This window comes from Chelonus insularis, unplaced genomic scaffold (genome assembly GCF_013357705.1).
Source record: "Chelonus insularis isolate UGA/USDA-ARS -01 unplaced genomic scaffold, ASM1335770v1 contig_120_pilon, whole genome shotgun sequence".
Taxonomy (NCBI): domain Eukaryota; kingdom Metazoa; phylum Arthropoda; class Insecta; order Hymenoptera; family Braconidae; genus Chelonus; species Chelonus insularis.
Genome location: NW_023276362.1, coordinates 53,107 through 81,064, shown reverse-complemented (window position 1 = coordinate 81,064; position 27,958 = coordinate 53,107). Strand labels below are relative to the sequence as shown.

General features: G+C 28.4%; 2 protein-coding genes across 2 annotated transcripts in view; one reads left to right on the top strand and one right to left on the bottom strand.

The window, feature by feature from the left end:
• Window positions 1-130: 130 nt before the first annotated feature.
• LOC118065561 (NACHT and WD repeat domain-containing protein 2) lies at window positions 131-10,110 on the bottom strand. The gene is made up of 17 exons (XM_035080931.1): window positions 10,008-10,110; window positions 7,020-7,108; window positions 6,814-6,930; window positions 6,530-6,733; window positions 6,323-6,467; window positions 6,016-6,241; window positions 5,498-5,939; window positions 5,229-5,426; window positions 5,013-5,152; window positions 3,831-4,932; window positions 3,347-3,761; window positions 2,910-3,278; window positions 2,037-2,714; window positions 1,577-1,946; window positions 1,358-1,516; window positions 1,079-1,268; window positions 131-308 (listed from the first exon to the last, which is right to left on the bottom strand). Exons 1-17 carry the CDS (start codon window positions 10,108-10,110, stop codon window positions 147-149), a joined length of 5,109 nt encoding a protein of 1,702 aa, XP_034936822.1. The 3' UTR covers window positions 131-146.
• The window catches only part of Nipped-A (Transcription-associated protein Nipped-A), a 37,551-nt gene continuing 10,191 nt past the window's right edge, over window positions 599-27,958 (top strand). Inside the window, exons 1-2 of the mRNA XM_035080943.1 lie at window positions 599-860; window positions 26,112-27,951. Coding sequence (XP_034936834.1) covers window positions 26,211-27,951 — 1,741 coding nt within the window. The 5' untranslated portion in view covers window positions 599-860; window positions 26,112-26,210. The remainder of the gene's footprint in view (window positions 861-26,111; window positions 27,952-27,958) is intronic.

The window sequence follows — 27,958 nt, the reverse complement described above, 5'->3', positions numbered from 1 at the left end:
CTCATTTCGAATTTAAGCATGTTACTGTGAGTTATAATTTTTTGGATAATCAAGATTTTGATAGAATTTTAGTAAGAGAAGATGATGGTTATAGCAATTTTTTTATCAATCAAAAAATATTTGTCTTATTATTAGTAAAAGGGAATTTAATTAGATATATATTCAGTTTCCTCAGTAGAATTCTCTTCATTTGTATCATGATCATTCTTGGTAATTATTCTATTACTCAAATCATTAGTAATCCTTGCACATCTTGCTGCAGCTTTAAATTTTAATGCTAATCCCATTTTTTCCATTTTTGCTTTCCACTAAAACATTTGACATAAATATAAACATTAATGATTACATTTAAATGGTAAATCAATTTATTAAGTTGATAATAAATAAAAAAAAAAATTTTATTACATTGATAGTTTGAAATTCGCGCGCCAACTATAATCACAAACATAAGTATTCGACCATTTCGCCATTTTGTATCATTTCCATTGCACGCTTAATGTCTATAGCATCAGTCACGTAGATTATAGTAAATTTTGACACAATTTCTACAGTTTTACTATAATAAAGTCAACTTTATTCATTTGTTTGTCAACTGAGAGTAAGGTCACGTTCGTTACATCACATTACACCAGAAAAATAAATTTTCTTTAAAACATGTACTGAACATGTACCGGTGAAGTGTTAATTTAGTTTTTAATTATAACAGAATGAAGAGTTGAAGAAAAATTTCAATTGTATAAATAAAAAGTGCAGTGAATTTTTTTATTCATAACTATACAAATGTGCTCCAAAATCGTAGAACAATGAAATGAAGAAATAACAATTGAGTTAACCTTACTTTTCATTGATGATCAACGAATGTAAGTTATAAATTTATTGTTTATAAAACTTCTTAATGTTTAAATCTATAAGTTTTTAATTTAAATCACATAGATATAAATAAGGATAAATAAAAAGATAAAAATAATAGTTACTATTCTGTAATTATTGAAAAAAAACTAAATAATGAACTACAAGGACAATTAAATGGGTATCAAACATAGGTAAAAAAATGAGTAATAATATAAAAATCATATACCTTTTCATCTCTTGATGGTAAATTCTCAAGATAAGATTTCATCTCAGGCTTTTGCGAATCAGCAATTGCTAAAACTGAAACACATCCATCAACCGTACCCAAAACAATGCTTTTGCCATCATAAGTACTGTCAATTGCAGTCAATTCTGCTGATACTCGATAATTAGCTATCATTTCACAATCAGAAGATCTGTAGCAGTTTTAAATTATCAAATTATTCATTTAGCCCTTTTGAAACGAGGAAATTTGTTTGCTTCTTATTTGCCTTTCTCTACTGACCTGAATACTCTGATTGTTTTTCTTCCACTGTGGTAGTAAAGAACGTATTCATCCGTTCTATTAAACATTGAAATTACTGTAAAAACTCCTTCAGCAACTTTTGGTATGTAAGTTTTTACTGTTGTTCCTTTTTTTAATTCTACTAAATCCAATCCACCTCTTTAACATAAAAGAATGATTATTGTAAAACTTGTAATCATGATACTGTTTCTTTCTTACCTGCTTGGAGCATAAAGAGTATATTTGCCATCTTTGCTGATATTACCACTCCATCTTGGAATTGATCTAATGATCTTTTTCTTATTGATATCTATGATACTACCTTTATCTGAACCAATGATACCAACTAATTGTGGTTTATTTGGCATTGGAATAACACTTGAAATGTCTTTAAAACCAGGTAATTTTACTGGAATTTTGCTGATCAAGCCTCCAGTATTAGCATTATAAACAATAATAAAATCTCGAGTAGATTTTTCTGCTGCTGGCACTATCAAATTCTGGTTATCTGATGTAATTGCTACTTTTCTAAATGGCATTCCTGTATGACAACGTACTGGATATTCGAAAGTATATAAAACTGTTCCGTCTGTAAAATTTTTCATTCAAAATTTAATAAATATCAATTAAGATAATTTTTTTTAATTAAAATCTAGATTTTATTTAGAAAATAACAAACCTGGAATGCTTCTCATAACGAAAGTTGCTGTAGTTTTCATACATTCAACTCCAGGGGGGTTATTTGGCCTGGAAATAGCCATAAATTTGGTAGATTCATGAACCAAAGTGAGTTGTCTGACATCTAATTGTTCCTGTTTGTAAAGTACCTGCTCAGTAACTCGATTCCATATCAACACATTACCAGACTCAATGGAAACTATATACTTTCCATCATGTGTTATTGAAGCAAATGTGACAATAGCACCTAGCGGACTGTCTGCTAATTTAGATAATAATTTACCAGATTGAATATTCCATACGCCAACACATCCTCTAGTAACAGTCACTGCTAAGTCGCAGTCTTCAGCTAAACACAGAGAATCAATTTGTAATTCATGTCGATCAATCACGTGTACTTGCTCGAAAATATTATCAATATTCCAAACTTTAACACTTCTATCAATGCTTGAAGTGATGACACAATTCCAATTGCCTATTGTTAAAGCTTCTAATTGAATTATCCTTGCAAAATGTGCATCAAGAATTTTCATCAACTCACACGTTTCTAGACTCCAAACATACAGGTTTTTTCGTACACCTGCTACAGCATAATTTTTTGTTCCACTGATCATTATTGAATTGGAATTTAACATTCGAGTACTGATGTTTCTTATTCCATTAGGAAGCATTAAAACTGCTGGATTTGTTTTTATGTAATTCTTTTTGTTAATTATTTTATCATCATCGTTTTTCATTAACTCTTTATTATTGTTATTATTACTGTTGTCATTATTTTCATTATTACTATGTACATTACTATCATTAGCATCATTATTATTACTGCTGTTGAGATTTTTAATATTGGTATTATTAAAGTTATCCTCATCATTACTATCATCTTTGTCAGCTATAAACCAAACAGTAAATCCATTTCCAGTCGTGGCCATTAAATTTTCTTCATTTTTATCAATTTTCAATTGTAAAATGTATTCATCTTTATCGTTATATGCTCGAGGCATGTCATATTCCTTTTTCCAGGTTGATGTTTCTTCATCAATAACGAATTTTGAGACTCGATAGTCACCTTTTGTTGAACAAGCGTAGAGAATTTTCTTGTTATTGGTCAATACCATTGCTGAATGAAATTCTAACGGTTCTATTAATTTATCTTCTTCATAATTATAAATAAGCATTGATTGCTCTTCTAATTTTCCTCGCCAAAAGATAATTCTATATTCGTTTAAAGTGGAATATTCAATGTCTACGAACAAATTTAAGTTTTACATAATCTTATTGAATAACAAAATTGTTATGATAATTAACACTTACGTAGAATTTTCCATTCATTAGAATCCACAGGGCTTGTATGCTTTGATATTAAATTTCCTCTAAGATCAAACCTACACCATTCATTTGCACCAAAAACAAATGCAAATTGATTCATTAAATATACTCCACATACTTCTTCCTCTCCGCTTAATGGATTGTCAATGATAACGAATTCACTTGTTAGTGTATTTAAAACAACAGCTTGACTATTACTAGTAAAAGCTGCTGCATATCTATTATCAGGGCTCAATACCAGTTGTTGCATTACACCTTCAATATTTGGATTTACATCTCTTGTCATGTCACTTGTACTCAAGTCCCAAGTAATAAATCTATTTGATATGGATACTACGTAACGGTAGTCTGATGTTAAACAAAAACCAAAAACTGCGAATTGATGGCCTTCAAGAGAATACTAAAAGAATAATTTAATAAATAAAAATATATATTGAATGTAAATAGAATTTTTTTTTGTTTCATTCACCTTCAAAGGTCCACCAGGAGTATGAAGACAGTGATAAAGAGGCATCAAAGAGCAATGTTTGATGCCGTCATTATCACATGCTTGTAATAACATACGGACATTTTTATTATTTCCTATTTCTGGTAGTAATCGACCAACTAATTGTGGAGCTAACATGTCAGGATGGTTTCCTAATATTGCTCCTCCTAATCTTAAGGCATCTGCTACCAACATTAATTCTCTGACTAGATTTTGATCATCAATATTAGCACAAGCATCTTCAAAATCTGATAAGACAGCTTGTAAAGGACAAGAACTGAGTTTAGCATGTAACCATTCATAATTAAATAACACGTTTTCAAAAAGATCTTTGAATCTTCGTGCTCTTACTAGATGATATGGTAACTCTCCAAATTTACGTAAATTGTATCGAGATAGTTTGCCTTCTTTAGAATAAAATGCTAAAGGTTGTTCTGGTACTTTTCTATCAGCAACACCTTCTTTGTCGGTTAAATTAAATCGATGCCGCTGGATCTCAGTATATTTAAATGGCTTAGGTTTACCTCCACCCCAAATACCGAGATAATAATCAGCAATCATTGAATGGAAATACATCGCCATATTCATGTTTTTGAAGTACCGTTCTTTAGCAGCATCACGAAACTGACGATGATACCAATTTAAAACACTGACACCATCAGCTTCTCTTTCACTTAAATAATTTGGTAAATCATTTCTGATTCTTGTCCATAATAATGGTGGAATCCTCCTTACGGGTGGTAAATGATATTGATAGACATCGTCTAGAACTTTATCATCAAGAGATATTAAATCTTCTAATTCAGATTCTGATAAACCAGACTTGGCTGCTGTGATGTAAGCTAAAGCATGAAAAACTAAAATCTTTCCATGTTGTTTTTCAATTCTTTCAAAAAGCATCATTATACTGTCCATCACAGTACTTGCTAAATAAGTATCTGCTGGTTTTGTGTAGCTTCTCCATCGACAAATTTCAGCAAATACTAATTTTACGAAAATAGGAAGAGAACAGCTTGATATTGCATTAGCTACCAATCTCCATTGGTAATTGTTAAGATCTCTGTGTGCTGTTTTCATCCACATCCTAGAAAATATCCATTTAGTTGATCAATACTAATATCAATATAATGTCTAATTAACTATGTAATTATAGTGAACAATTACTTGATAACATCCATTGCTAATTCTTCCCCAAGAGCAGTTACTTCAATAAAGCTTTCTTCAGTGTCAATCATACGTCGTAATAGATGATAATCTCTTGATATTACAGGGTTAGATTCTTCTGATGCACATGATAGTATCATCTTTGGTAAATAATTATTATTTTCTCATAACTTATTTTAAAAAATAACACGTATTTAGACTTGAAAGCATTCTTACCTTGCAATTTGAAGGCAATCGAGTTGGAAGCCATGATAATTTATTACCTTGAACTCCTGTTAATTGATCAACGCTATCAAGAAATAAGAGTATAGGTTGTTTTTCTGTTGCAAATGTTAATAAATGTTTAAAATGGGCTGTTAAAGGTACTAAGTCATCTGGTATTTCATCAAATGGTAACATCAAATTATAAGAGATCTAAAATAAAATATTAGTTTTAACAATAATCCTCAACAAATTATTCAAATGATTTTTAAATAAAATCCAACCTGCTGGCAGATTGAAATAAGAGTTGGAGTAAGAGCTGAACTGTCAGGAGTTGTTCCTAAGTATCTAATGATATTGATAGATTTTTTGCCAACTAGCCATTCAGTACTACTTAATCCTGCACTTTTTGCTAATAGAGAAGTTTTACCACAACCCCCTTCTCCATAAAGAACTAACGGTTTGTCACTTTCTCCAAGCATATAATCTTTTATTTTTTCCAGGGAATCTTCTCGACCATAAAAAACTTTGACAGAATTATTACAAGCATGAAGATGCTGAAGTAATTCTGTTATTATTTGTCCTTGAGCAGAACTATCTTCTTTTCGCATTGCTCGATCAACAAGCTTGATTATATTGCGATAAAAGTGAGTGATAAAATGTTGAAGATATTCTGAGTGAGTTTCTGGATCTAGACCTTCTCGTCCGATCCATTCAACTGTGTATCTATGAATTTAGAAATTTATTATTGATTACATTTTCAATGTTAATTCTTAATTTTATTAAATTGTTTTCTGATAACCTTTGAAGATTTGTACTCTCAATTTTATTGGGCAATCGTTCATCTCGTAAATCTGCTAGCAATTTAGAAGCTTCATTGTCTAAACTTCTGTTCAAAATATCCAAAAAAAGTCCAGCTTTTCGTAAATTTTGTAGATTAATATTGTTTATGTATCGAACATAAGCTAAACAATGATTCTTGGTATTTTTGACGTTTAATATTCCATTGATAACTTCTCTTTCAGTGACTATTTATAGAATAAGATAATTTATTTATTGAATTCTGATAAATAATTAAAATTATTTGATTTCATATTTGATATATTTACCAGACATAAAATAATTATGCATAGTATCTTTATCAAACTTTCCGGAATTATACAATGATTGTGCTCCTTTACGGAATAATTTTTGCATTTTGACCATAGTATCCCACCATGCTGCTTGATCTTCTTGTTGAAGTTTTGGAATTCTCTAAAGAAAAATAAAAAATATTTAATATCATAATTAAATATAAGTTTAATTTTATTTATTACTTTATTGTTGAAATTTTTTAAAATAGATGAAATAGGTTGCAAAATACTAGTTGGTGGAACTGCATTGCTATCTTTTTTATACCAAGTATCCAAAACCTCTACGTCTATTCCCTGACTTTCCAATTCATTTCTCAGCATTTCGAGTTCTGAACTCAAAACGTATGTAGGAATAGGTCTATATCCGTATTTTTGCCCCAAAAAAACCTTTAAAGTATTATTTATTTTTAAATTATTTGTGAGTAATTAATGCTTTAGTAATTTTTACAACAAAAAACTGATCTTACAACAAAATTAGGACCCATTGAAAGCCTTTGACAATTTTCTATTTCTCTCATGCAGAGCTCTGTTGTCATATGATCATCAGTTGCCTCATCTCGTACTCCCCATCTCATGTCAACCACCTCAAAGTGTTCAAATAATTTATTGAATTATTTAATTATTATCTAGAAAATATATTTTTTTTATAAATATTTAAATTACTTGCACTCACTTGAAATTCCAGTCCATGTTTTTCACGACAATAATCCTTTAACTTGGGATAACATTGTGCCATCAATGTGTTTCTCTCCATTGTTGTATCTATGAAAATATCTCTATTATTATTACATGAACAATTAATTATGCATAACATCAGAAAGAGCGATTATGAATAAAATAATAGCATACTTTATTTAAATTATTTTATTGGTCAATAATTAATTACATATTTATATTTGTTGATATTTACAGCAAGTGAAGAGAATTTAATTAAATTACTAGTGTAATTAAAAATTTTGATAATTATTTCAGATTACTTAAATATTTTTGAAAAATAAGTTTGTTATAATATTTGAATAAATCAATAATTAAATAACTGGAAATGTTCAATGTTTTGGTCCATAGATCAATTCAGTTGTAAAGATAAACAGTGCAAGTGTAACTCCAATTATCCAAATTATAAAAATAAACTGCAAATCTCTTAATTTTATTGGTCTAAATATAATATTCGATTTTGCAATGCGTCTTTTAATCTTTTTAATATCATTTTCAGTATACTTATTTGTGCTATAATGTGCAAAACCTGTATCCATAAATTTTATCATTGTAAAATCAATACGATTTTTTAAATACCAATTATGACGAGCTATAAATGATAAATAAATCATTCCTAATGATTCTTCTGATACATGAAATTTTTTATTACTTGCAGATAGTTTAACTCCAGCAACATGTGTAGAAATACATACAGAACTAGTATCATTTTCAATTACATATTCACATTCAACAGCATCAGTTGATACAATTTTTTTATTCAACTTTGGATTTATAAGATCAAAATTTAATGTTGATTGAATATAGATATTTTTCACAGTATCATCTAATAAATCAGATAATGTTTCAGGAAGTTCACGAGGAATATTTTTCGTTAAAAATGATGGTAGATTCCCACTAAAAGTTGCTTGAATCATAATAAAATACATAAAAACTCCCATAAAAAAAATTCTGTGTGATAAAATTCGAATTTTAATTCGCAATGGATTGTTAACTAATAATCTTAAAGTTTCAAAAAAAGCAAATGATGTAGAATGTGTTCGATTTGTCATTGTGATAACAAAAAAAGTGAGATCAAGAATTATAATTAATGATATCAATGTTATTCGGCCATAAAATTTGATAATTCTCTCTACTGGTGTATAATATCCTCTCTCAAATGAAAGTATTGATACACCTGTCGCATGTAATGGATAAATAGGAGTAAAATTGATAATTGAATACATTGGAATTTGAGTAAAAGCTACGTCGTATTTTTCCTCATACAAACCATCATACAATCTCTCAATATTACTCCAATTCAATTTATACGGTTTTAGTAAGAAAGTAACATTTAGTTCAAATTGTAATAATTGTAAAAAAGATGCATAAACTTGGTCTTCTGCATTTAAATTCTTTTTTTTTGGATTCTTATTAACAAATTGTGTAGATTGATGGAAAATGGGCAGACTCGCTTTTATTGGGTAACCATCTAAGTATCTTGTACGGTCGAAATTAATGTTATTACACATATTTTTGTCTAAAATAGATAATTTATCATTATAACTTTATTAGCTTTATGAATACATTTTTTTTTTAACAGTGATTAAAATTTAATTTACCTTTCATATCTAATGGAAAACTAAAAAGAGACCAAGGATCGCCAATTGATTTTGTTATTTCAACTTCACTCCATGGATACGGTGCTCGATTTGTATAAGGATTGTACGTATACATGCTTGGAATATTTTGAGAATCGCGACACAAGAAAATAATTTTTACTATTTCTAATTTCCAAGCTGTTCTTAAAATACTTTCTGTATTCAGGCATCCATTGTTTATATAATTTAAGAATAAAAATGTTGCCATTTTATTCCACCAAGGAGTGTTATGAAGAAATTGCAATGTTTTTGTAAAGTTGTGATGTGATTCAATTGATACAACAAAAAGATTTGTTTTATTTAAATGTCGAGTGTGTGGTGGAAAAATAGCTGAACTGTTGTACAGGATAAGACCGATTGATTTTTGATACCATAAAGATCCAATTAAATCGTTATCTGTTGTATCACATAAAACAATAGATTTATCATTGGAATAACAAGTGTTCAAGATCGTCATCTGTCATAATAAGAGTCCATATTGATCATACTTTTACATAATTTAACTTTTTAATTAAAATAATAAATGATAAAAGTGTATAAAATTCAATAATTACCAGTTCATTGCGAATAAAATTCAAATTTTCATTGTCTGCTTTTGGTAATATGAACGTTGATGATACATTTGTGATTAAAATTTTCAAAAATATAATAAAGGAATATTTGTGGCGAATGTTCATAATGAAAATGAAAACTGATGAAGTATTAAAGAAAATTAGGTGTATCATGATGCATGTAAATAAAAGTAAAAGTCATTTACTTGATCATATCAAGTTGTTTTATAGATCTCCTGATATTATTCACATAAATTATCATAATTATCATTGTTTGCAATTAAAATAATTAGTTTTCTAAGAATCCGTTTTTCAAGGCCATCTAAAACTTTTTATTTATCTTCTTTCTATTTTAAGTGTTTTGTTCACTAAGCAACGAAATTTCATTTATCAATAGTGAATGCGTCATTGTAAACATGAAATCAATATACGAATATGATAAGTAAATGGTGAAATAAACATAGGGAATTTTGAAAAATTTACGTAATGAAAAAAAATTCAATTGTTTTAATTACGTAGAAATCATAAAACGATAATTTATGCATTTATTATTATGTTTGGAAATTGAATTAAAAATTGTGTATTACTTCATTCAGTTGAAAAATAATTTGCATCATATCACGTGAAACATTAATGGCTGAACATTCATTAATATTTGCTTGTTCGTTACAAGTGATAATGAGATAGTTATTTTAGTGTATATTATAATGTCTATACAAACCCCATTTATAATTATTTCTTTAACATGAAACTTACCAGTAAAAGTTGAACTTGTAAATATTCGAACTATTTTTGAACTAACTGGAGGCAAGCTTTTTAATGAACCCGAAAAAATCGAATCAATTACTTTTTCATCCATTTTGACTGATTATTCGTTTTTGATAAATCAATAATATTAGTTATGTGAATTTATTATTTCTCTTACACGCAAAAACACTACTTAGTCAAAAAGAGCTGAAAAGATCGTTACACCTATTTTCATGGTTTTCACTTTATTGACGCAAATTTAAAAGCTGTATAAAGCGTTTTCTGCAGTGGTTGCTAAGGATCTTGTTGATCATTGTCCTTCAAAAAGAAGTGATATCGATTTAGAGGTGTTAGAGAAGTATTTTCCACTATTAATCCAAAAATAATTTATATTAAAGTAACACTCATTGACTCAGACTTTTTCCAAATTGTAAGTAAAGAAATTCTCTAAAATTTTTCAAAGTATCATTGATGTTTATTTCAATTACCAATTGGTAAAACTACATACAGTCTAATAATATTTCGAGACTTTTCTTCTTTTCCGGCTGTTTGTTGTCCTATGTGTTCTATTATCAATGTTGATAATTGTAATTTTGCTTGTAGATTTTTCGATTAAAAAACAAAAAATTCCCATGCTCAGTCCAATAACTAAGATGATAAAAGCAAAGTTTATATCAATTAATGATACAGGACGATATTTACGGTATTTTCTTGCTTCTGCACGTTTCATGCTTTCTTCATCTATTTCAAAAAATCTACTCATCCACAAATCACTGAGGCTGGCATCATGAATTCGTATAATACCAAGATCCAGACGATCAAGCAGAGGCCAATCGTAACGTGTAACATACGAAAAGTAATTGACTGCAAAGGTTTTTTTTGAGACCCACAAATTATCATAAGCAACAGCACCTTGTATCAAATCAGCTTTAACACTTATACATGCTGATGATGGGTCATCTTTAACAACAATACTACAATCGAAATGGTCCAACAGAACAAATTTACTTTTTAGAATTGGATTTATAATATCAAAGCTTATTGCATCGGGCATGTAAAGTGTTTTGACATATGATGCTTCAAGATCTTGTAGCTTTTCTGGCATTTTTCTGTATTCTTTGTTTGTTAAGAATGAAGAAATGTTTCCAGTAAATGTTGCCTGCATAATAAGGAAATATACAAAAATAGTAAAAAAATATATTCGCAAGTATTGTGCTCTTAAATCACTGAGTAATGATCCATTTATCAATAAACGTAAAATTTCAAACGTAGCAAAAGATAAAGAATGATTTCCTTGAGATTTATAGATTACAAAAAATGTCATGATAGAGATAATTATTAAACTGATCCCCATAAAATTTCCATAATAATTTATTATTTTTTCGATAGGTGTATAAAAGCCACGTTTTTGCATGGTGATTCCTAATCTTAATCTTTCAGATGGATATGTTCGTAGATATTCGCTAATAGAATGCATTGGAATCGTGGCGGTAGTGAAGTCGTATTTACCATCTAGACCATGATATATATAATGATATCTTGGTAATCATATTCATAGCTATCAATGTCAAATGTACAATTCAGAACACTTTTTAATCCTTCCGGTATATACGTATACCAGTAATCTCTGGGAATTGGATCAATTAAGTGGTAGCCTTGGCTGATAAATGAAGAATTAACAGTAAAAATGCTAACACTAATATTCATTTTATAACCATCTAGGAATTTCGCTCGATCAAAGAGCAAGCTCTGACAAACTTCTACGAAAAAATATTAAAACGTAATTAGACTCGCAAACATTACCTTTTAAATTTCACTCAAATGCTACGAAAAAAAAGACTCGACTTAATTTGTGACAATGAAGTCTTATTTTCTTTGATTTTACCATTAGTTGGCCTGAGGTGTTGATAATAAAGAGTCCAGCGTTCTTCTTGATCAATATTCATCGTCATTGTTTGTTTCATCTCTTTCCACAATTCAGGAGCTCGTTTTGTAAATGGATTGTATGTGTATATCATCAAATTCTCCTCATGATTTCGACAAATTACAAAACATGTTAGTACATTCATTTTCCAGGATGTCTTGAGAATAAACTCTGCATGATTGCAGCTGTCATTTGATCGGTCTAAAATCCAAAATGAGGTCATTACGTACCACACTGGAGATTCTTTGAGCTTCAATAGTACATCAGGATATTCTTCATGAGATTTGACTGATATTATTAAAAATTTCTGCTTATTCAAATCCTTACTATAGTGGCCAATGAGTGTTGAGTTATTTAATAATATTGTAGTCATTGATGGTTCTGTCCACAATGATTGGATGATATCTGAATCTGGTGGACCCCACAAGACAACTGTTTCTTCATTTGGATAACAGTTTATTAAAACTGAAATCTTTGATCAAGTTAGTAATTAATTATTTTGTATCGTAATTTTTTTGTTGTTTTGTACTCTTAAATTTAACATAGTATAATTACCATTGCATAGATAATTGGAGACATATCGATACCAGAAACAGTTATCAAAAATAAAATTACGAACCATGTATTGAGCACAGCTACTAGAAAAAAATTGTTTTTAGCAGTTGAGTGCTTTCATCATTACTAGGGCTAATTTTTTCTTTAATTAAAAAAAAAATTGATTCTGAATATAACATCTCGTTTGTCATGAAATACTTCTATCATGGTATGTAAGTTTGTAGTTTTTTCATGCAAATTTACTTATGATATAACAGATATAATATAATAAGCCAAATTATTAGAACAATTTTTTATTTATTTCTGTTTTTTTTTTAAGGAATAAAGTTTATTCGTTCCATATAAACATTTTCAATATCGCTAATATTTTATTTAAATATAAAAATTGATTTATATTCAATTGAATCAATGAATCAAAATAGAAACATTCATTTGCTTACTCTAGGGGAATGTACATAGATGATGTATATTTAAGAAGACAAATGTTATTAAAATAGGTATGATAAAGCTATGTAACTACTAATGGCATGTCAGATATCAAAAAGATTAAAGTTTTACTACATAAATTTTTATTAATAATTTTTTCATTAATGTTTTACATGTCACACAAGACTAAAACTATCAGCGTTATCATTTAATAATGATCTTAAAATATATTATTTGAAATTTAAAAAAAAATTCTGTAATTAGCAACTATCTGTTTGCGCTATGTACATCTGCGTATAAGCCTCGCACTTTTGCTCTAAGAGCTGCCTAAGTTAGACGTGTACCCAGCTTGTGTGTGTTAAGAATCGCTAGGAGGGTATACCAAACTTGCCAACGAAAAAAGCTATCATCTGATCATGACCAAGTACCAAGTCAATATTGGACAAATAACTTCATCCCCGTTCCAATAATAGACCAGTTCTATATTCTTATTAGGAATATAGAGGACCTTTGAAGTGGTAATTAGAGTTATCATTTATTGTATCTTACTCCACATACACCATGCTGCATAAAAATCATCAGATGATAATCTCTAAGCAAAAGCTCATACTTGCACCAAAAAGACTGAATAGCAATAACCTTTATAGAACGAAACTTTTATAAATTGGTAGAATATATTTGTAAAGTAATTTATTTTGATAAAATAGCGTGAGTTAAAGGCGCGCTGAAATACAAAATATTTTAAGTTAATGGACTCTGCATTTGTTGATGAAGAGGCTTAATTCATTTAAAAATATTGATAAAATGAAATTGACTCCATTTCACAGAAGCAGATAAGATATAAAGGGATAACTATGCTTCTCTATACATGTATGTACAATTAAAATGAACAAATTTGGAAGTCGTATAAGGCGTTTTCTGCAGTGGTTCCTAAGGATCTTGTTGATCATTGTCCTTCAAAAAGAAGTGATATCGATTTAGAGGTGTTAGAGAAGTATTTTCCACTATTAATCCAAAAATAATTTATATTAAAGTAACACTCATTGACTCAAACTTGTTCCAAATTATAAGACTACATGAAGTCTAATGATATCTCGAAGCTATCCTTTTTTTTTGTCTATTTGTTGTTCTATGTTTTTTATTGTCAATGTTAGTGTTGATAATTGTAGTTTTGCCTGTAGATTTTTCGATTAAAAAACAAAAAATTCCCATGCTCAGTCCAATAACTAAGATGATAAAAGCAAAGTTTATATCAATTAATGATACAGGACGATATTTACGGTATTTTCTTGCTTCTGCACGTTTCATACTTTCTTCATCTATTTCAAAAAATCTACTCGTCCACAAATCACTCAGTCCAGAATCATGAATTTGTATAAGTCCAAGATCTAGGCGATCCAGCAACGGCCAGTCGTAACGAGTAATATACGAAAAGTAATTGACTGCAAAGGTTTTTTCTGAGACCCATAAATTTCTATATATAACAGCACTCTGTATCAAATCAGCTTTGACACTTATACATGCTGATGATGGGTCATCTTTAACAACAATGCTACAATCGAAATGCTCCAACAGAACAAATTTACTTTTTAGAATTGGATTTAAAACATCGAAACTTATTGCCTCTGGCATGTAAAGTGTTTTGACATATGATGCTTCAAGATCTTGTAGTTTTTCTGGCATTTCTTTATACTGGTTTTTTGTTAAGAATGAAGAAATGTTTCCACTGAATGTTGCCTGCATAATAAGGAAATATACAAAAATAGTAAAAAAATATATTCGCAAGTATTGTGCTCTGAAATTACTGAGTAATGATGCACTTGTTACCAAACGTAAAATTTCAAACGAAGCAAAAACTAAAGAATTTTTTCTTTGAGATTTATAGATCACGAAGAATGTTATGATGGATATAATTACTAAACCAAGACCTATGAAATTTGCATAATAATTTATTATTCTTTCGATAGGCGTATAAAGGCCTCGTTTTTGCATAGTGATTGCTAAAGGCAATATCTCTGCAGGATATGTTCGTAGGTATTTTGTGATAGATTGCATAGGTGTAGCAGCCACTGTAAAGTCGTATTTACCATCTAGACCATGATATACATAATAAATATCTTTGAAATCATATTCATAGCTATCAATGTTGAAAGTACAATTCAGAACACTTTTTAATCCTTCCGGTATATATGTATACCAGTAATCTCTGGGATTTGGATCAATTAAGTGGTAGCCTTGGCTGATAAATGAAGAATTAACAGTAAAAATGCTAACACTAATATTCATTTTATAACCATCTAGGAATTTTGCTCGATCAAAGAGTAAACTTCGACAGAATTCTAAGAAAAAATATTAAAACTTTATTAGATTTGTGACAATGAAGTTTTATTTTCTTTGATTTTACCATTAGTTGGCCTGAGGTATTGATAATAAAGAGTCCAGCGTTCTTCTTGATCAATATTCATCGTCATTGTTTGTTTCATCTCTTTCCACAATTCAGGAGCTCGTTTTGTAAATGGATTGTATGTGTATATCATCAAATTCTCCTCATGATTTCGACAAATTACAAAACATGTTAGTACATTCATTTTCCAGGATGTCTTGAGAATAAACTCTGCATGATTGCAGCTGTCATTTGATCGGTCTAAAATCCAAAATGAGGTCATTACGTACCACACTGGAGATTCTTTGAGCTTCAATAGTACATCAGGATATTCTTCATGAGATTTGACTGATATTATTAAAAATTTCTGCTTATTCAAATCCTTACTATAGTGGCCAATGAGTGTTGAGTTATTTAATAATATTGTAGTCATTGATGGTTCTGTCCACAATGATTGGATGATATCTGAATCTGGTGGACCCCACAAGATAACTGTTTCTTCATTTGGATAACAGTTTATTAAAACTGAAATCTTTGATCAAATTAGTAATTAATTATTTTGTATCGTAATTTTTTTGTTATTTTGTACTTTTAAATTTAACATAATGTAACTACCATTGCATAGATAATTGGAGACATTATTACTAGAAGTAGTTATAATAAGTAAGATTCTCATTTATACAACTATTTCAACAAAACATTGTTTGAATCATTGAATGTTTCTATGTTACTGGAACTAATTTTTTATTGCATGGAAAAAAAATAATGCTAAATGTAGCAACTTGTTTGTCATGAAATATTTTTGGTCACAGTATTAAAGTTTTCCAGTATTTCCATTAAAATATACCTGCGATGTATTCAATTTATGAGATTAGAGATCTTTTTCGTTTATTCTCATATTTTACTTTTTCTTTTAGATCAAAGTCACACAAGTTTAATATGAACATTTTTTTCTCCAATATTATATTCAAATATCACTATTTTTTCATTGCAAATCAAATTTCTCAACAAAAATTTTGCTTACACTATATGAATGTAAATAGATGGTAGATTCCTAACCGAACAGATGGTTTCAGATCGAATTGATAAACTACATAAATACTAATGGCATGTCAGATATTTGAAAGATAAAAGTTTTTCTATATATCTCTTTATTAGTAATTTTTCCACTTTTTATGCTTACATGTAACATACGATTATATAACTATTAACATTATTTCAATTTAATTACAACATAATCAGTTGATGTTATTTCTTAGTTTTTCTGTGAATGATGATCTCCAAGCAAAAGCTTATACTTGCACAAAAAAGACCGAATAGCAATAAAGTATATGCAAATACAATATTTTTCAAAAGAATTGGCCGATATTTAACAAATGATCTTGCATTGATTCGTTTATTGGAATCTTCAATATATTCTGTATATTTTTTTACCCAAAAATCAGAAGTATATCCTAAGTCAGTTGTCCAAATTATCGCTTGGTTCATTCGATTTCTAAGAGGCCAATCATTTCGTGCAAAAAAAGAATAATAATTAGCTGCAATTGGTTTATTTGATACATGTAAGTTACTATAAATCCCTGATAACATTATTAAATCTGGTTTATTATATAGACACACATTAGTAGAATCATTCAACACTGGTGTTTCACAATCATAGTTATTCATTAACACCATTTTCTTCAATAATTTTGGATTCGAATAATCAAAAGTAAAACTTTTCGGCATATAAATAGCTTTTATATAAGAATCTTCAAGATCTTTTATTGTTTCTGGAGTTTTACGAGGCTCTCGTCTGGTTAAAAATGTTGGCAAGTTACCACTAAATGTCGAATGTAAAATAAGAAAATATACAAAAATAACGAAAAAAAATATTCTCAATGATACGGTATTTATTTTACTACGCATTCCTGTGTTTATTAATAATCTCATGATTTCAAATATAGCAAATGCCAAACCTTTATTCTTTTGCGAAATTAATATAACAAATAATATTATGCTGAGAATTACTGTTAATGAAATAGCTGTTATTGAGCCGTAGAATCTTACAATTTTTTCTATTGAGTAATAATTACCCCTGTTTTGTGTTATTATAACTGTGTCAAATCCAGCTGCTGGATATAATAATGAAAAATTAGTTTTTGTTTGCATAGTAAGAAGACCGAATGTCACGTCATACACTCTTTCTTCTAGGCCCTGAAAATTATTTGTGATATTTATATGATCAAATAAATAATAATAATTTATTACTGTTGCTGTCATTAATTTTTCAATTGTTCTTATTGTCAAGTAGAAAACAGTATCTGATTCACTTAATTCTGAAACATTCAATTCTTTAGAAAAAGCTTCTTTCAAGCTAGTATTATATATAGGAAAGCTTGCATTAACTTCAAAACCATCAAGATGAACCGTACGATCGAAATGTAGATTATCACATGGATTATTGTCTAAAAATAATATCAGATATTTTTTTAAAATTTCTTCATTAAAATTAAGTTCTTTTCATAACCTTTTTGTTTTTATAATTATTTGATCTGTACCTTCATTTTCATACAAACGATGATACAGTGTCCATCGATCTCGTGGTTTCCCACTCGTTTCTACTCGTTTCCATGGTTTTGGTGCTCTATTTGTAAATGGATTAAATGTAAACATCATCAATTGATTATTATCATTAAAACACATGAAAATAGAAATAAAAATATTATGTTTCCAGACGTGTCGCAAAATATTTTCAGCATTTTTACATTTTTCCATTGATTGATCTATGATGAAAAATGTCTCCATTATATTCCACCAAAGAGTATTATGGAGTGATAAAAACACATTTTGTAGATGCTCTTGAGTTTCAAAGAATAAAATAATAAAAGAAATTTTACTTAAATTCGTTCGATTAAATGATAAAATTGAAGTATTGTGAAGGAAAATAGAAGTTGATGAAGTTTCATAAAGGAACTTAATTAAATTAGAATTTGAAGGATTCAGTAGAACAATTGTTTTATGATCTGCCCAACAGGATATCAATGTATGTATCTAAAGTAATGATAAATAATTATTAATTCATATATTCATATATATAGAGTTAAGTTTTATTTATTTTATTAATATATTATTAATAATTAATTACCGGTACATTATAATCAAATGATGAATTTTTCGGTGATGAAAAAACAGATAAAAACTGATTGTTTATAATTAATAATAATATTATAAGTATATATTTAAATTGTATCATTATCATAGACAATACTTTGAAGTTGATATTAAATGCGAATGTTGTTAATTTACTACTGAATAAGCTAATGCATTCTTCTAGTGCCAAGCCGACTGATTTTTTGATATCATACATAATTAAAACCTTTTGCATGTTGCATTTGATTATTCGCATGCATTGTCTTCGTATCTTCTTCCATTTTATTAAAAAATATATAGTATTATAAAAATACCAACTTACAATATTCATAATTTTTTGATGTCAATGGAAAAGTTGGTATTTATAATAACGCTAATGGATAGTTTTTATGTTAGATTCATTATTAATTAATACAGTCAAAAGTTTTACTAAAAATCTCAATAATAAAACTTATTAATCCAACAATCAAGCCAAAAGCTAAAGCTATAAATGTAAAGTCTAAATCATGTAATGATATTGGACGGTTTTGAACATAAGATCTCGCTTCAATACGTTTCATGTTAATTTCATCATCTTCTATATATTTTTTCATCCAAAAATCTGAACTATATCCAAAATCCGATAGCCATATCATCACGAAGTCTACTCGTTCTTTTAAAGGCCAATTATTTCGTGCAGTAAAGGAATTAAAATCAGATGCAATATCTGTTTTTGATACATGTAAATTAGTATATTGTGTTGCTAATTTTATTAAATCTAGTCTATTATTTAAGCAAACAGCACGAGAATTATTTAATACAACAATAGAACAATCAAAATTATCTAATAAAATGACTTTGTCTCTTATTTTACGACTTGAATTATCAAAACTTACATCCTTTGCTACATAAATATCTTTCACATAGGATTCCTTCAAATCATTCAATGTTTCTGGAGTTTTTCGGTATTCTTGATTAGTTAAAAATGATTTTAAACCACTGCTAAAAGTGGCATGCATTATGAGAAAATAAAAAAAAATTACAATAAAAAATATTCGAAGAGGTACTGGTTTTAAATTACTTAATAAAGATGAGTTTGTTAATAATCGAAGAACTTCAAACACAGCAAAAGCTAATCCTTTCTTTTTTTTTAATAAAACAAGAACGAGTAGAGTTATGATAAGAATGCCGGATAAAGAAATGACTGTTATGATACCATAAAATTTTTGAATTTTTTCAAATGGTGTATAAAAACCTCTTTTTTGCATAATAATTGATGTTTTATAAGCAGTAAGAGGATAGAGTGGTGTAAAATTGCTTTGTACTTGTACAGGAACTTCACTAAATGTCATGTCATATAATTCCTCTCTAAGACCTTTATAAATAGAATCAGGATCTTGGAAATCATATTCAAAATAGATTACTGATAAATTCACTTTCAATGCTCTCTTTAAAGCATCTGTCATATCCTCATTAACAAAATCTGCTGAACGTAATTTTGTCTTGTCATAGTTTGGTTTTATTAGTGAAGAATTGACATAAAAAATACCCATAGTAGATTTTATATCATAGCCAGCAAGATATTGTGTCCGATCAAAATCAAAATTATTGCAGATAAAACCTTAAAATTTCAATTGTTAATTAAATTACTTTCAGGTAACAATTATTGATTTTTTTTAAATGTTTTCTTACTTTGATTGTGATATTGACGATAGTAAAGTGTCCATCGATTATTTTTTTGATGACTAATCTTCACTTTCTTCCATGGTTTTGGTGCCCAACTTGTAAAAGGGTTGAATGTGAAGAACATTAATTTTTTATTTAAATCATGACAAATGAAAACAGTATTTAAAATATTCATACTCCAAACATATTGTAAAATATTTTCAGCATTTGAACATGATTTATTAGATTGATCAAAAATTAAAAATGTTATCATGATATTCCACCAAGGAGTCATTTTGAGGGATGATAATATTTTATCAAATTTATCCTGTGATTCAAAAGATAGAAGGAAATAATTTATTTTATGTCGATATTTAATGACTGAATTGTACGTTCTTGAATTATTAAAAAGAATAATTGAGATTGATGGAACTTCCCATAAAGTTTTAATCAAATCAGAATCAAATGGTTCACATAAAACAATTGTACTTGGATCATGATTACAAGAAATTATTTGAGTTACCTGTCATAAGGAAATATTAACTATTTTTTAAAAGTTTAGCTCTCATTAGCTGTATTTTTCCATACCATTAAATTATTGATTGATGACAAGCCTTTAGTTTCAAGTGGTGAAATAAATAATTTGTTAATTATAATAAAAAGTAAAATAAAAATATATTGATACAAAATCATTGTTAAAATTAATATTTCACAAAAAACACTTGTGTAATGTTAATAATAACAGTACTAAAATGCATTTGAAAATAAGTATTTTATTTTAAATAGACCAACAACATTGTTTTCAAATCAGATTGAAGTTTTTCTGATAATCATATATAACTAAATGATATTGTGCATGCTACGTTTCATTCTAGTCATTAGGCATAATGGATTTTCTTTTTTTTGTGTGTGATATCAATCATTGTCTCAATTTACTGTCACCCTTTATTGGCATGAGCCTACCTTAACAGATTTTTATTCATTTTTCATCTGAAGATATTTCATAATCATTTCAAATAACAAACTTATAGTCCCTAGAAAATGACCAAAAACTAAAATGACAAATGCAAAATGGAAATCTTTGAGTATTATAGGACGATATTTAACATTAGATCTTTCATCAACACGTCTCATGTTTTCTTCCTTTTCTTCTATAATTTTATTCTTCCAAAAGCTCATACTATGGCCAGATTCTATAAACCATAGCACCACAGTATCTGAGCGTTGTTTCAATGGCCAATCTTTACGTGCAATAAAAGAATAATAATCATAGGCGAGTGGTTTTTTTGATACACGAAGATGTTTATGTTGTGAAGCTAATGATATTAGATCAGGCCTATCGTTTAAACATACAGCAGCAGTATTGTTTAATATTACAGAAGCACAATCATAATTATTCATGAGAATAATTTTATCACGAATTAAATGATTTGAATAATCAAAACTCACATTATTTGGTACATATATGACCTTAATATAAGAATCTTCTAGACTTTTAGTAGTTACTGGAGTGGATCTAAGTTCTGGTTTAGTTAAGAAAGCTGATAGATTTCCACTGAATGTAGCATGTATAATAAGAAAGAAAACAAAAATAACAAAGAAAAAAATTCTCAATGGTAATTTATTGATTTTACTAAGTAATGCTGAATTTGTGAGTAACCGAAGTACTTCAAACATTGCAAAATGACAGCTTCTTTTCCCTTGAGATATTAAAACAACAAAAAAAACTATACTGAGAACAATTGTTCCAGAAACTACTGTGATAACACCGTAATATTTTTGTATCTTTTCAAGAGGTGTATAATATCCGCGTTTTTGCATGATTGTCGTTGTTTCATAGGCTATGAAAGGAAATAGAAGTGGAAAATTGTCTATTGCATGCATTGGAAGAACACCAAATGTAAGATCATATAAACCTTCTCCTAAACCTTGATAAATACATTCAGGATTCCGATAATCATATTTAAAATAAACAACTGATAAATTAATATTCAGTGATTTTGCAAAGGCATGTGATATATCAGTTCTCACAAAATCTGCTGCTTTAAGTTTTGATGGATCATAGCCTGGTTTCAGGAGCTTGGAATTACTGTAGAATATTGCTGAAGTTGCTCTGACTTGGTATCCATTAAGATATTTTGAACGATCGAATCGAATATCTTTACAAATTTCGTTATCTGAAAATATGATGTAAAAGTTAAATACTATTAGAAGTTAAAATTTTTTTAATATATTAATCATTACTGTTATAAAATGGACGATTATATAAACTCCAGTGATTATCCTTTCCTTTATTTGTTTTAACGTATTTCCATGACTTAGGTGCCCATTTAATATAGGGATTGAAAGTATACATCATTACAATTTTATTAGAATTTTTACATATAAAAATGGTAGTTGGTATATTGATACTCCAAACCATTTTTAAAATAATTTCAGCATCTTTACAAGCTCTTGATGTATGATCGAAAATAAAAAAAGTAGCCATTATATTCCACCAAGGAGTATTTTTTAAAGACCATAGTGTATCATTCAATTGCTTTTTACTTCTGTACGATAAAAGATGAAAATTCATTTCATTAGGTTTATTACAATTAGCATTGAACGTTTTAGAGTTATTGTAGAGAATAACAGAAATCGATGGTGCTGTCCATAAGAATTCAATTATGTCAGATTCAGAATTACATAAAATAGTTGTTCGTCGCTCAGGATAACAGGAAATCAGTGTAGATGTCTATCAAAAGATATAACAATTTTTTAATTTCATTAATATTCAAAACTGTTTTGAATTATTACTAATGATTATTAATTACAATAGAATTGTTGGTTGATAAATATTCATCCTTAGATGATAAAATAAATGATTCAATTTGTTGACCGACACATAGAATAAACCAATATAAGTAGAATTCTTTCATTTTATATAATTTTCAACACAACACTCGAGACATGATAATGGTTAATACACTGTTTTAAGAAGTGACTTTGCAATTGATGTTGAATGTTTGAAATTAAATTGCTTTTTCAGATTATCTTTTCACTCGTTAGAAATTAAACTGTTGTCTTTATTACATTTGATTGTTCAATATTTTATGAAATAGATGAAAGTAAATGAATTGGAATAGAAAAGCAACTTGTAGGGTGATTTATATCCTGAACATCAATCAAATAGTAGAATAATCACTAACTATATGGTTTTGAAAAATTATTTTGCTTTTAAATTTATTAATTATTTATTTAAAGAGTCGTGAATTAAATGAAAAATATATTGGTATAATAATTATAGATATTAAAGAATAGACTATCAAAGACTTTTCTTCTTTTATCTATAGAGATTTATTTTATATTAAGTCAATTTTGTTATTACATAAAAAAAACTCATTCAACTTTCCGACATATTTTAAAAACTAATAATTCTAAAAGAAAGCATATCATTGCTAAAGCATGACCAAATGCTAGCAAAATGAAAGTAAAAGAAGAATCAACAAATGATATTGCACGATATGTTCCAACTAATTTAGCTTCTGCACGTTTCATTTTCTCTTCTTCTTTCTCAATAAATTTTCTTGCCCAAAAGTCAGAACTATATCCAAAATCTGCGAACCACACCATTACAGTATCTGCACGATCTTTTAATGGCCAATCATTGCGTGCAATGAATGAAAAATAATCTGATGCTAGTGGTTCGTTTGATACATGTAAATTATCATGTTCTGCAGCTAAAGTTATTAAATCAAGTTTATCGTTTAGACATACAGCTGTAGAGTCATTTAAAATTACTGAAGCACAGTCAAAATTATCCATAAGAAAAACTTTATTTTGTACAATTGGATGTGAATAGTCAAAACTGATATCTCTTGGCATATAAATTCTTTTAACTGAAGCATCTTTCAGATCTACTGATATTTCAGGTGTTTTTCTAAGCTCTTTTTTTGTTAAGAATGATGACAATCTTCCACTAAATGTAGCATGCATTATTAGAAAGTAAAAAAAAATTACCAAAAAAAATATTCTGAGAGATTGTGTTGTCATTTTGGTATGTAAAGATGCATTGGTTAATAATCGAATGATTTCAAATATAGCAAAAGCCAATCCTCTATTTTTTTGAGATTTTATCACAATAAATGCAACAATTCCAGTAATAATAATTAAAGAGATAGCTGTTATAATCCCATAATAATTTATTATTTTTTCAAGTGGTGTATAGAAGCCTCGTTTTTGCATAATCATAGTTGTATAGAATGCTGTTGTAGGATAAAGAAGAGTAAAGTTCTCTATTGAATGCATTGGAAGAACACCAAATGTTAAATCATATTGTTTACCTAAACCGTAATAGATGCACAGAGGATTCTGGAAGTTATACTCAAAAAAATCCGTTGTTAAATTAATATTAAGTGATTTTTTAAATGCTGTCGTTATGTCATAAGTGACCATGTCTGTTATACTCAAAGTTGATGGGTCAAAGTTTGGTTTTAATAGTAGAGAATTGCTATAGAAGATAACTGAAGAAGCATTGACAGGATATCCGTCAAGATATTTCGTTCTATCAAAGTCAAGATTAATGCAAATATCATCATCTATATGAACAAATCGAAATCATTTTAATTATAAAATACAACAATTTTTATGTTCACAATTATTTAGAAGGTATTATTATCTTACCATGATATTGACGATTGTAAATATTTGTAGATCATTTGATGGATTGGTTATCACCTGGACATGCTTCCATGGTTCTGGTGCTCTTTTTGTGAAAGGATTGAATGTATAGACCATTAGTTGATTAGAGTCATAACATAAAAATAGAATTATCAATATATTGAAGTTCCAAGCTGTTTTAAAAATATTTTCAATATTTCCACATGTTCCATTTGATCGGTCCAGAATAAGAAATGTTGCCATGATATTCCACCAAGGAGTATTTTTTAATGAAACTATCATCTCATAGAGCTTGTCAATTGATTTGAATGATATTATGAAGAAATTAACTTTATTAGGCATCTCAATTGCTTCATTTAAGATTCTAGAAGTGTTGTGTAGGATTACAGGAATCAAACTTGATGATAACCACAAAGATTCAATTAAATCAGAATTTGGTGTATCATATGAAACAACAACTGTTTGATGTGGATAACATTTAGTCAATCTTGATATCTAAATAGTAAAGATAACAATGTACAGAAAATAAAAATCTTCTCTAAAAATAAAACAGCGAAAATCACTGATAAATGATGATAGTAATACAAATGGTTTAATTCTAGCATAACTTTCCTACTTAATTTTAAGAGAGTTTTCAAATGGGTTTTTATTTTTAATTACCGCTACGGTGTTGAATGTAGGAAAATCTTCAAATGCTGATAACATAAAAAGGGATTTACTGAGTAAATTAATTAAAAAAAATAACGAAATAATGATTTTTAAAAATATAAACATTGCACAACAAGTGAAATTTTCAATACATGAGTCATAACGATACTGAAAAAAAAATCTGATTTTCTACATGAAGTGAACATGCACTTGTTGTAAATTATGTATAAGATACATAGTAATCATTTCATTTATGATATAGTATTTTGTAATCTTTTACGACAATTTTAATATTCGTTATCACTTTTATGAATCTTGTTATGAAATATATATACTCTGTGAAAATGAATTAGTAAATATATTTACTATTTATATATTCACTGTTTTACTGTGTCTTCCACTGATTCATTTTAAGGGAGTAATTTTTATTTTCTGTTTAATTATTGTCCCAAATATTTTATTGGTTCATTGATAACTTCTCCAAAATAATTTATATCTAATTAAAAAGTTATATGAAGTAAATTACTTCATGTCAGAACTCAAACGATCTTATGATACTAAACATGAATAGTCATAAAATGATTATAATTATTCACGTCAGAAATTGTAACTTTTTATTCTTTTTTTTTTTCAATCAATGTACTTTATTAATCAATATTTTGTCTATTTTTATTTCTTCAAACTTTTTTTCATATATATTATAAAGATTTCTAAAATTGATTGTATATTTTGTTTGTTACAGATTAATTCAGACGTGTGGAATCACGAATGTCATCAAAAATTGATTAAATGATTCTGAATTCTACTTGTTAAAAATCATCCAAAAAACGTAGAAGTAATCATGGCTCCACCAGATCCTCTTACGCAAATGAACGCGTACAGGTCGTACGTAACGGTGTTGGCAGATGCCAACTCAAAAGACGAACTGAAGCTAAAAGCAGCTCAAGAACTATCAGAGAACTTTGAAGTTATTATGTGTTCGTCACAGTATCCTGCATTTTTGGATTATATAATGAAGATTTTCTTAAAAATTTTACAAGAAGGTGAACCACATTTCATATCGGAATATAATATTCAACAAGTACGAAAGTTGATATTAGAAATGATCCATCGATTACCAACAAATGAATATTTGCGACCGTATGTCAAACAAATTCTAAGCTTGATGTTGAAGTTATTGGAAACTGAAAATGAAGAAAATATTCTTGTTTGTCTTCGAATTATTATTGAACTTCATAAACAATATAGGCCAACATTTAATCCAGAAATTCAACATTTTCTTCAATTTGTCAAGTCAATTTATAGTGAATTGCCGAAGAACTTGCCAAAAATATTCGAACCTCGACCACCAATTCGTGTGAAAGATTTATCTGAAATAAATATTGATACACTTTTAAAAGAAACTTTCACCATAACTCCAATTCAGAGTGAAAAAAAAGCTGCTGATGGTACAGTAATTACTTACAATCTTATTCCAAAAGCAGTTTTGTCCCTGAAAGTTCTTCAAGAATTACCAATAATCGTAGTTCTTATGTATCAAATATATAAACAAAATGTGCATCAAGACGTGGCTGATTTTATCCCTTTAATTATGACTACAATCACACTTCAACCAAGTGCTCAACATAGAGCATCTCCAGGATTTAATAAAGAAGTATTCGTAGATTTTATGGGTGCTCAAATAAAAACATTAAGCTTCTTAGCTTATATAATTAGAATTTATCAAGACGTTGTATCCCAACACAGCACAATGATGGTAAAAGGAATGTTAGGGTTGTTGACTTTATGCCCAATGGAAGTAGCTCATTTGAGAAAGGAGTTATTAATAGCAGCAAGGCATATTTTAGCAACAGATTTAAGAACTAAATTCGTACCACACATGGAAAGACTTTTTGATGAACAAGTTTTATTAGGAAATGGCTGGACCACTCATGAATCATTGAGACCTTTAGCTTATTCAACTCTTGCCGATTTAGTTCATCATGTTCGCACTTTATTACCTTTAAGTGATCTTGCACGAGCAGTTCATTTATTCAGCAAGAATGTCCATGACCAAAGTCTTCCAACAACTATTCAAACCATGTCTTGTAAGTTATTATTGAATTTAGTAGAATGCATTCGACAAAGAAGTGATGCTGAAAATAGCAACCAAGGACGTGAATTATTGATGAGAATGCTTGAAGTTTTTGTGCTTAAATTTAAAACTATTACAAAACTACAATTACCAATTTTATTAAATAAAGTCAACAAGCAAACAGCATTACCTACAGTTAATTCCGAGGTAAAGAGTGAAGATAAACCGACTATTATTAATGAAGCAAATGAATTGGACAAAGACACTGGAAAATCAAAATTTTTTACTCCTCAATCTCAAGCAATGAACTATAATGTTGCTGATTATCGTAGCTTAGTTAAAACCCTAGTTTGTGGGGTGAAAACGATAACTTGGGGCTGTGCTAACTGTAAATCTGGTGATGTAATTCAGTCGAAGCAATTTCAACCAAAAGAAACTCTTGTTTTTATCAGGCTAGTCAAGTGGGCACTTCAAGCTTTAGATATTTATACAATCGGTCCCTTTAAGTGTTGGAA

Coding starts and splice junctions, on each gene's coding strand:
- LOC118065561 (XM_035080931.1), bottom strand. CDS start 10,110: ATGGATGAAAAAGTAATTGATTCGATTTTTTCGGGTTCATTAAAAAGC. Junction 5,940..6,015: donor GAGAGTACAAATCTTCAAAG/GTTATCAGAAAA, acceptor CTAAATTCATAG/ATACACAGTTGAATGGATCG. Junction 1,269..1,357: donor AAAACAATCAGAGTATTCAG/GTCAGTAGAGAA, acceptor AAACTGCTACAG/ATCTTCTGATTGTGAAATGA.